The sequence below is a fragment of the Scophthalmus maximus genome, chromosome 6 (assembly GCF_022379125.1).
Source record: "Scophthalmus maximus strain ysfricsl-2021 chromosome 6, ASM2237912v1, whole genome shotgun sequence".
NCBI classification, from domain to species: domain Eukaryota; kingdom Metazoa; phylum Chordata; class Actinopteri; order Pleuronectiformes; family Scophthalmidae; genus Scophthalmus; species Scophthalmus maximus.
The window spans coordinates 23,198,634-23,209,052 of NC_061520.1; the positions used below are offsets into that span (position 1 = coordinate 23,198,634).

The 10,419-nt window shown below is 41.2% G+C and overlaps 2 protein-coding genes across 3 annotated transcripts; one reads left to right on the forward strand and one right to left on the reverse strand.

The window, feature by feature from the left end:
* Positions 1–4,520, forward strand: fbxo2 (F-box protein 2). 2 transcript variants are annotated; one of them, XM_035632467.2, is made up of 6 exons: positions 1–151; positions 1,055–1,120; positions 1,429–1,555; positions 3,088–3,180; positions 3,267–3,405; positions 3,509–4,520. In XM_035632467.2, the coding sequence occupies exons 2-6, from the start codon at positions 1,084–1,086 to the stop codon at positions 3,641–3,643; spliced, it is 531 nt and encodes a 176-aa protein (XP_035488360.1). In that variant the 5' UTR covers positions 1–151; positions 1,055–1,083; the 3' UTR covers positions 3,644–4,520. The 2 variants fall into 2 exon arrangements, with proteins under 2 accessions (XP_035488360.1, XP_035488361.1); XM_035632468.2 differs by lacking the exon at positions 1–151 and adding an exon at positions 489–507.
* A 3,606-nt stretch (positions 4,521–8,126) lies between these two features.
* LOC118309877 (small vasohibin binding protein) lies at positions 8,127–10,207 on the reverse strand. Its single transcript, XM_035632469.2, has 3 exons — positions 10,057–10,207; positions 9,435–9,568; positions 8,127–9,312 (listed from the first exon to the last, which is right to left on the reverse strand). Exons 2-3 carry the CDS (start codon positions 9,546–9,548, stop codon positions 9,226–9,228), a joined length of 201 nt encoding a protein of 66 aa, XP_035488362.1. The 5' UTR covers positions 9,549–9,568; positions 10,057–10,207; the 3' UTR covers positions 8,127–9,225.
* Positions 10,208–10,419: the final 212 nt, after the last annotated feature.

The window sequence follows — 10,419 nt, forward strand, 5'->3', positions numbered from 1 at the left end:
TGTGCATGTGTGCGTGTGTGTGCGTGCGTGCACGCTCGCTCCCTGGTTATATAAGCCACTATCACATGGGTGCTACCCTGCAGAGGAGCTCAAGTGTTGGTCTGAGAAAGAGATAGAGGAAACTGAAGACTGCACTTGCTTTGCCCTGGCTGTAAGTAACACATTGCTACTGTCACATGTGACTGAGTGTGTAATTTACAATAGAGCTTGGCAGTATTGTGCATGCACTGCATCTTTTGTGCCTGTAATGTAAAGGGTTAGGGTCTGCATGGGCAGATGACTCAGCTGTTTGTATTTGGAGCTGTACTGAGCAGCAATTGCAGGGGGAATATGCCATTAAGTGGTGTTTAACTCACAGAAATCTGTTTTCTATGACTCAAGTAAAGAAAACTTTAGTCAAAATTGCTTTGTCTACATTCTGAAATAGTTATACCATTGCTCGTGTTATGACTGACCCCGAAGAACGCAACAATTAGGCACAAAACTGTGGAGAAACCCATAAATTAGGTAAGATTTCTTTCTGATGTGGTATATAACTACGTACACTATACAGGAGGAAATAGTAATTAGAAAATATAAAAATAAAACATGGGCAGAAAATTAAACTAGCCCCTTGAACCATTCCTTCTATAGTTATGTGGGGTATAGCGGGGTTATTTTCCTGCCGGCTGATGTCTGGTTGATTCTCTGTGATTCCTCCTATTCAGGACAGACGGAGGCTTTGTGCTGTGAGTCAGCAGACATGTTATTATAGTGTTTGGGTTTGGAATCTGGGGAGATGACGCAGCCCCTATTTTAAACCTCATCAACCCCGCGGGACACAATACTATGTCCGTCATTAGGCTCACTGATCAAATCCACGGTCAGTTGTTAAACTACTGCAAAGATTAATCCATTAAACATTTTGTAAATTTCAGTAAAAATATCAACAACAAACAATCTTTGGACCAAAATCACTTGCTGCCCCTTTAAGCTGTAAGCTGATTTCATGGGGGTGGAGGGGAACTGCAGTGGAGAGAGTGACATTGATCTCTTCCCTGTTTTGTTCGTCCAGGTCCTGCCTTCTTTGTAAGAGCTGCAATCATGGCCAGAAACCTGCTGAAGAATCCTTGTGGGGAAGGTAAGATGTAATCTTCTTTATAGATGATCTGCAACTATGTCACTGGATGTTTTACGCAACAAAGTAGGTGAAGTGTCTTTTTTTTAAGTACAATATGGGGTCAAGAGTCAACTTTTAAGCTCAATCTTAACTAAAGTATAGCTTTTATAATTTGAGAGAAATTGGAATCGGATTACTTCTGGTCTTGGCGTTGAGCTATTTGTTGCCGGTCAAATTTAACTAAACCTAAACTCAACTATATTGAACATGACTCTAGAAAATACTTGATACTGCTATTGGCAGCTTGAGGCTGTGCATTTCCCTCCCAGAGCAGCTGGAATTCTGGGACCTGACGGAGAACGGAGGGAACCAATGGAAGGTGGAGGACATGCCAGGAGACTGTGGCCATGACTTCAGCGACGACGGAGTGACCAAGTACTTTGCAACCTCGTTTGAGTGAGTATTCATCGCTGCACGACTTTCGTTATGCAACTAAATTTAAACTATGGTGCAAATCACTTTTAAGTAAGGAGAGGAACTTAGTACATTAAAAGAGGATGGAAGAATAGTTTACAAAATTAAAAGTCTTTACCTATACTATAGAAACTAATATTAACGGTAGAGTTATTACCTCTTAAGAAATAGAGAAATTATTGGTCTTGGTATTGGACTTTTGACATCGACCGTAACACCCCCAAAATTGAGCTTACTTATTACTTAATTCTTCATTACTTATTTTTATTATCACTATTATTTTTGCCTATCAAATATTCATGTTATTGTTAGTTTTTTCAAGATGACAAACAACTCAAGTAGGTCCATAAAAAATCCATCATTTGAATGTTGATACAGTACATCCCAGTAGTCTCAAAATTTTGATTTATATTTAATATCTAGGGTGGCCCTAAAGTGCAAACCACAACAGCAAATCACACAACACGACAGCAAATCACCACAGCACGACAGCAAATCACACAACACGACAGCAAATCACACATGACAGCTAATAACACAACACAACAGCAATTCACACAACATGATAGCAATTCACACAACAAGACAGCAATTCACCACAACACGACAGCAAATCACACAAAACAACAGCAAATCACCACAACACGACAGCCTACTACACAACAGCTATTCACCACAACACAACAGGAAATCACTGGCATGGGACCCAGATGAATTCTGGGAGCTCATTTCATTTGCTCTGCCAGAATCAGTCTGGATCCCCTCCATAGGGAATTGAGTTCCCTCGGCAGAAAACTTGCCCACCTCCAATCACAACGATTATCTGATAATGGGCGGGGTTTATACCAAGACGCGGACGGAAGGGACTTTTGTAAACAACCAAGTCTGCAGCTAATTAACGAGCATTTGGCTAAATGTACCCAATATTGTTGTAAATTCCCCTTTATTTTGCGTGACGTTGTCATTATTTACTCAAGCAAATTTTTTGGCAGACAGTGTAGCGCAGTTTCGGGTCCTGACCTTTGTTTCCATTTTATGGGTATGTTTAAACATGTTATGGGGCGGTCGTAGCTCTCATTATTATGTGGAATGCGTTCGTGAAAAGAGTGAGTATTGTGTGTTGTGATGCATTTCACGAGTATTTCTGCCCAGGCATTTTGCTCTGCGTCCGTTGGTAACGCCTTTTGGAAATCAAAAATGAATGTCCCAGACTAATAAGCATTTGAGTATTAGTCTGACTAATAGGCTAGCAAATAACACAACACAACAACAAATCACACAGCACGACAGCAAATCATACAACACAATAGCAATTCACACAACACAACAGCAATTCACACAACACAACAGCATTGGTGTGGTAAATTGCTGTTGTGTTGTGTTTTGGTGAATTGCTGTTGTGTTGTGTGATATGTGTGTGTGTGTGTGTGTGTGTGTGTGTGGCTTTATATGTTTTTTTATATCAACTGCTTTCATCAATCCCACACAAATTCATCTCAGTTTGTGTGTCCCAGGCTATGTCTGAAGAGACAGGTGATCGACCTGTTGGCGGAGGGTTACAGTTGTGAGCATTTGGACACTCAGCCTGCCGTCACAGTGGAAGACTGGTGAGACGGAGGTGGACTGACATGCATGTAGACACCGTCCAAAATGTGGTGAGTGTCCGTGGTTAACGTTGTGCCTCCTCCTGCAGGTACTGTGGGAGGACAGACTGCGGCTGCACTTACCAAATGACCGTGTGTCTCCTTGATGAGATTCAAGAGGTCATGCAGGATTTCAAACCTGAGCCTGTGGCTCTCGACCCCGACTCTGACAACTGTTCATGGAGACAGGTATGCAGAGAGGAGAGCGCTCTGTACATTCAAGACATTAAGACACATAAGGACACACAGACACACACTGATCACAATGGTTTTCGCTCTGTGTTAACTCCAGGTGAGCCATACATTTTCTGAATATGGCCCTGGACTGCGTTTCATCTCCTTTGAACATGGAGGACAAGACGCCAATTACTGGAACGGCTGGTTTGGAGTGCGGGTCACTGGGAGCTCTGTCACTGTTGATGTCTGATGGAAAAAAGAGCGAGAAGAGAAATACTGAAAAGTGAAGGAGCAAAGGGGGGCAGAGAACTAGTGGTATAAAATGGCACCTGAGTGATAGAGTGTAGAGTTCAAAGGTTCAAGAGGACCAGCTTTGACTTATGCACCTGTACTGTAGCTTGCACCGCTGCACAGTGGCTTCAAATTGCATTTTGACTCCTTCCCTTTTTGCACAATTTATTATTTTGTAAATTTAATTTGAAATTGACTAGATTTTTGCTTATCAGTCTATATACAATGACTGATAACGACACAGTGAAATATGTCTTTAGACATGTTTGCAAATACATATTAAATACACTAAACACTGTGGTCACCTATACATCCCTTTTTGCTTGAATTATCCTAAAAGATGTGTCCAGAACCTGATTCCACCTGTGGTAAAAACTGAATTGGTTGAACATTGTTTAGAAAGGCTCCACAGTCCACGCAACAGTCAACCTGTCATTTTGTCAAGATGGGTCATTGAGTTTAGATTGATGGGTAAATATCTATTGTATCCATTTACAATTACATGTATTAAACAATTAGGTGTGCAAAAAGTAAGGGGGCTGAATCCTTTATGATTCCACTGTCCACTAACATATTGCTGCTCATGCTGTGGAAACTCACAGCTGCTATGAAGACTGCAGTTACTAATCCGTGAATCATACTTTCATGGTAGCAGCTTGGCTTTACTAACCTCGAAAAATTAGTGCTTGCAACACAGTCATTAATAAATTATCTCTTCACTACTACCTCTGCACAGTGACATATGCTGGGGCTGATCCAAGTAACTTGTTTGGTGGGCGGGGCCTTTGTTATCAGTCAAAAGAGAATTAAATGACAAAATAAATTGTTGTCTACTGCATTGTGTTTTGTCGTATTGAACTTTCATGTAGGGACCTAATCAATTGAGTTACTTTTCATCCAAAGGTCATTGAATTTTTACGGTAACATCACTGGCGTGTAATATATATCAAAAAATACCTCAATACATTGTGCGGCACATGGCATGAACAAAGGTCAACAGAAAAATGTTGCTCAGCGTCAACATGAAGCAAACTGACATTTTATAGGTTGACCTCTTTCAACCTGTAAAATGGCCGCTTGTCATGAAAAGAGGTTTACAGTCCTTGAAAGTTTGTGAAAGAGGTCTTAAGGGTCTCTCTCTACGGTCTAGCTTCAGACATGCACAACTTGAATGAATGAAAAACAGCCTCATGCAATCATGGATTATGGACCAGGCCGGGTGCGGGTCCTCGGCTTGCCAGGGGGCCTCCAAGCTGCAGTTTTTGCCACATTACTTCCGAAGGAATTTGAACACCTGGGGCCCTTAGTGTGCACAGTACAAGCTGATCACCGGGCCCCTGTGTGCTTATATGATGAGCGAACCACTAGTCTCCAAAAGACATGTGCCCCAGGGCCTCACGGGACCATGATCTGGCCCTGGCCTCATGCACCTTCAATTGTGTACAGTGCCGCAGTGATCTTGATCGCAGGGGAACAGGAATAGGAAACATCAGTTCCGGGACAAGAAATGTACAATTGACTAATGCATATGTGGTTACAAAATTTTAGTATTATATGTTTATTTATACCTGTTACACGTCGGATTTTAAAATGTAAATTTTAACCTTACATCAAATGAATTGTTTATTTGTTGCATGTACTATGACATTCCATTTCGATGTATCGTGAGTTTGGTCGCAGGAACACTTGTTAATAAGCAACAAAACATGAAAAAAACAAAACCCTCGAATATTCATCCCGTTCTCTTCTGGAAAAGAGGACAGGCAGTTTCTTCCATTGTCAAACAAGGCCAAAGTTACTACAATTGCGGCATTGTACCTCTTGAGGAAACGCCGGAGAAGCCACCGTCATATGTAGGTCCACAAGACCACCTGGAGGCGACCACAGCTCGGGGGGATTTCACAGTTTTCTCCAGGAACAGATGATTGCCGTTTCAAGCGATCCCTGAGGCTGACCAGTAGCCAGTTTGATGACTTGCTAGCTCGGGTCGGTGCTAGGATCTGTCGGATGGATACCAACTGTCTGTCTGTCTACAGCGAGTTTAAGTAATATGTGTCAAACTACGTCAGATGAATTAATCTGGACATGATGGATTTCAAAGCTTCAATCACAGTTTCACAGATGCTCCTTTTAAGATAAATAAATGAAATACTGAACACATGCTTGATAGATAATTCATGATGAAACATCACAACATTATCTGTTAACTTTACTATTATACTTCTCGAATAAACTCAGCAGCATTTAAGATGTCTATTATTGTTGACAGCAGATGAGGTTGAGAAGTGACCGTGAAGATAAATCCACTTTTTAACCCCATTTGAATTTACTATTTACTTAAATCTCTTTTTTTTAAATTATAATAATACATTTTTAATAATAACAGACCAGTGCAGCCTACCTCCTATTCACTTCAACTTAGCTAAATTAAATGTTTTCTATGCTGCAGTGCAGATACCTAGCCACTGGAGATTCACTCAGGAGGACCATAGCAATAAGCATCCGGGTTGGGGTCTCTAGGGTCTCCAGGGTCTCCATGATTGTCCCTGTCCCTGATGGGTGTATCCTGACAAGAAAGCGACGGATCTTAACTACTGTCTGTCCCGAATGAGCTGGTGGTGGATGGCACCTTTGGGATTCTTTCATCCCAGTGGAGGTTGTACAGACGTGCCATCGAGGTCCATCCAGATGCAGCAGAGAAGTGTGAGAAGGCTACCTGAGTTCTCCCCAACTTCTTGTGGAGGGCAACCTAGATGACTGCAGCGAGGAGCATCACGTGTGGTGATGTGGAGCCACTGTCAGGTCTCGGATGAAATGCTGCCAACAATTCAGCAAGAGAGTCCATCAGGGTGAGCGAGACCTTCACATCCTTCTTCTCAGCAGAGGGAGCTGTCCCTCGGCAACAAGATGTGTAGTGCACAAGCGCACCCAAAATGGCCCTTTTAAGAGCCACCAACACATTACCAAGGAGCAAACTTCCTGCAATATACTACGTTGTATATCACCACCCAAACTTATATACACCTGTGTTTGTACATAGGTCAATAATTACGACGGCGTATTAGGGGCATTGTAAGAAAAATAAATAAATACAGAGGCGGGGGAGGGGGGTAATATTTCGAGGAAAATAACTGAATTTTTGACAGTAAAGTCATACATTCTCTAAAAAGTATGTCCTATAGTTTGTGACCTAGAGTTGGTGGTGGGAGGGGCTCTACTCTCACTGACTATGCTTATTCTTGACATCAAAATACTGAGTGAAGTTTAGAAAGAACGAAAAACACATCCAAGGTCCGATGACGTCATTGCATACTTTTTTCAGTTAAATTACCACGGTTATCTCCAAAAAATTATATAATAATATATTATATATAATACGCCGTCGTAAATAGTTAATGTTCCAAGGTTAAATATCTAATTAAATTAGTCAAAAAGTAAATCAGAAAATACTATTTTTAATTAAAAGCTTATATGTAGAATATATATGCCTTCAAGGCTGGAAATTCTACAATATTTCCTTATGAACCCAGAAAAGGACTAAACATTACTAATACCCGAAGGTTGGCGGCTCAATCCCAGCTCTCGCCTGTCCGCATGCCGATGTGTCCTTGGGCAAAGCAATTGCCTCTGGCAGTGTATGAGGTTTATTAATGGGTGAATGTTACTTTCCTGTAAAGCACTTTGTGTGGTCTATATGACTAGAAAAGCGCTATATAAAAACATTACATTTACCATCACCTGTTTATAATGGCCTGAATTCTATAAAGCTATTTAGAATGACATTTCATTTATTTTATACAGTTCTTAAAAAAGTTCTAACTAATACCTGCATGGTTAGCGACTCCCCCAAGCAGGTGTTCCTCAAGCTTTAGTGTCTCCTGAGCATCATATCCAAACACTCTGTTTCCCACAACAGTCCAGTGATCAGACAGCATTGTTAGTGTCATGACTCTGCTGGCCTGCATCCTTCTTATACGTGCCAAGTTGCCATAACTTGATAATTTTGCCAATTAATAAAAATCCCTTTTAATAAGGTAAAGGACATATTGAATATGTAAGACTGTGTACTGTAGCATCATCACTTATGGTTTAATTGCATTCACTCATATTTACTAATTGTGTAACAACAATGGAAGTGTGGAAACAGAAGGCCAAATCAGACATGGTCATCAACTTCCTGCCCAAGTGCACGCTGGGAGGCTCCCCTACAAGCCATATAACAGTAACTCATAACTGTAATCATATGGTCAGTACTCGACCAGGCATATTTATACTGATTGTGGTTGCAACTCTCTACGAATGCTGCTGGATCGACAAATCAAACCGTTTGAAGAAGGAGGTTGACTGGATGACATTTAAAAGATTATTTGAACCTGAAGAAGAGTTTGTTGACCTGATTCAATAAACATATAACGTGTAGTACCATCAAAAATAAATAGACATTTTTAAAAACACATTACTTTTAAACTCGTTTTATTCATTTCATTAAAACTGTTTAACTGACATTAAAGTGGCCGACATGCGTTGTTAAACACTATAAATACTTTGCTGAAATCAGCCATAAATAGAAGTTTGATTGCAAAATTGTGAGTGACAATCAAAAATACATATAGACGCCAGATGGCATCGCACGTCACTGACAGGGTAAAGTGTTCACAGCGAGCGTCATTAACACAGGTATATTAAGGGCACTGTTTAGTTTAAAGCTACATGTTGATGAATCGGTAGCTTTTGTTCTGCCGCTCCTACTTCCAATCAGGGGCTATGGCTATGAACTGTAGCTGTGGTTTGTCAGTTTAGTGTAAAATGTATCTTTATCATAGCCCATATTTAAAAAACAACCCCCCCCAAAAAACCTGTATATTTAGGTCAAGAGCAAACAAAAATGGGATTTATCTGAAATGCTCTGAGCAATGTAATCACAAACTGCAGCCTCAGTAACAAAGGTAAGCAAAAATGTAAAACTGTCAAACACAGCTTATGGTAAAAAATGACAAAAAGGAGCTTCTGACTGACATTTAGAGAGGAACGAGTCCAGAACACATTCAATTGGGTGACAAGCATTTGGAGGGGATGGTCATGAGGTGTAAGAAACATTTGCCAATGCGACAAAATACTGAGAAATACAGCTTTAGTTCGATCTACAGAGTGTGTGCATTCAACTGGCCCAGTCTTCAGTTATCAACAGTGTGGTGCCTGATTCCATGTCAAGTTGATATGTGAATTTGACCTGGGCAGGTTGTAACATGTGAATGTGAATTTGGACACAAAAAAAATATGTAAGCTCAGTTAACCATTACTTCAAGGTTACAAAGGTTGATATTCAGTGGAAGGAAATACCAGTGACCTGATGTATCTGTTGGAAGTACAGAACTTCCTGTCCTCAGTGTTTAGAGACTGGGGTCACATCAGCAGCACCACAAACCTACACAAATCTCAGAGTTGAAATGTAAGTGTGTCTGTAATAGTCTGTATGTGGTGTTTTGGAGGGTGACAGGTCCCGGTCCAAGGGAGAGAGGAAGGCGGAGCAGGCAGGACTCTCTACTCTGCCTGTGACTGCATCTGTTTACAAAAGGCCTCGAACTGCTGCTGCTCCAACTCTGTCATCACCTTGTTCAAAGCATAAATCTGTAAATAAAGAAAACAAGAGCATGTTTGGCACACACGTACAGCAATATCCCTCGGAGATTGGAGCACACGTCTGTCAGGTTTAAAAAATAAACAGTGAGAGTGGCGATGAACTTGGTCACCTCCGCTCTTTGTCTCTGTTTGAGCTCTTGCTGCGCTGACTTCTGCCTGGCCCGGTCTCCTCTGGTTGGGGTAGAGTTCAGCTTTGGTTTTTCCTTTCGACAGGCGGGCTCCATGGCGACAGGCCTCGACCAACCTGGGAGGTTCAGAAGAGGATACCTGAGGCATTTTTTTTACACGGTCTTACAGACTGTTTTGGTTCTCTATAAAATTACAAACCACCATCAACAACATTTGTTTGGTTTTTTTTTCTTTCTTCCACCAAATAAATCCGAAACACGTCATCAGCAAAGCCCATATATTTGATTTACAACTTGGCACATAAACCGGAAATACAACATCGGACCGAGGCTCATGCGAGACAACAAATGTTTATTAGCAGTAATGATGCTTGTAAACGGTATTTTCGACGATGAACCAGCGTCACGTACCAGCTACAAAACACCCGTTTCTGTTCAGGCAATTATCAAACGTCTACGGTCAATCTTGAGGAGTTAGTTAACGTTCACACGCGAGTCGAATAAGTCAAGACGAACTAGCTAATGTTCGCTAGCTGTCGTTGACTTTTCGTAGAGTAACATTCCACCGACAGGAACATTTTAGTGCAGATAATGGCGCACCTACCTGGGAAAATATAAAAGTCACCGGAGAGTAATATATGTGGAGTTAGCTGGCTGAAGCTAGCGACCGGCCGAGTAACAGATGTTCCCAGTGTGTCACCAGTAAACAAATCCGAGTTGAGTAGTGACACGTTTGTACAAATGTTCCGCTTCCGTTTTTCTTCTTCTGAAATTGATGCGCGACTAACTGACAATTTAGTCGCGCATCACCGCCACCCAGTGTTTTGAAGTAGTGGCTGGAGGTAACTAAATCAATTGAATGGGAGACTAAATAAATAGTAAGCCTGTGTTTCGCCTCATCAGTTTTATCATACCTCTAAGTTTAATTTCTGATTTATTCAAGTAGCCATCTTATCCTCTTCATACG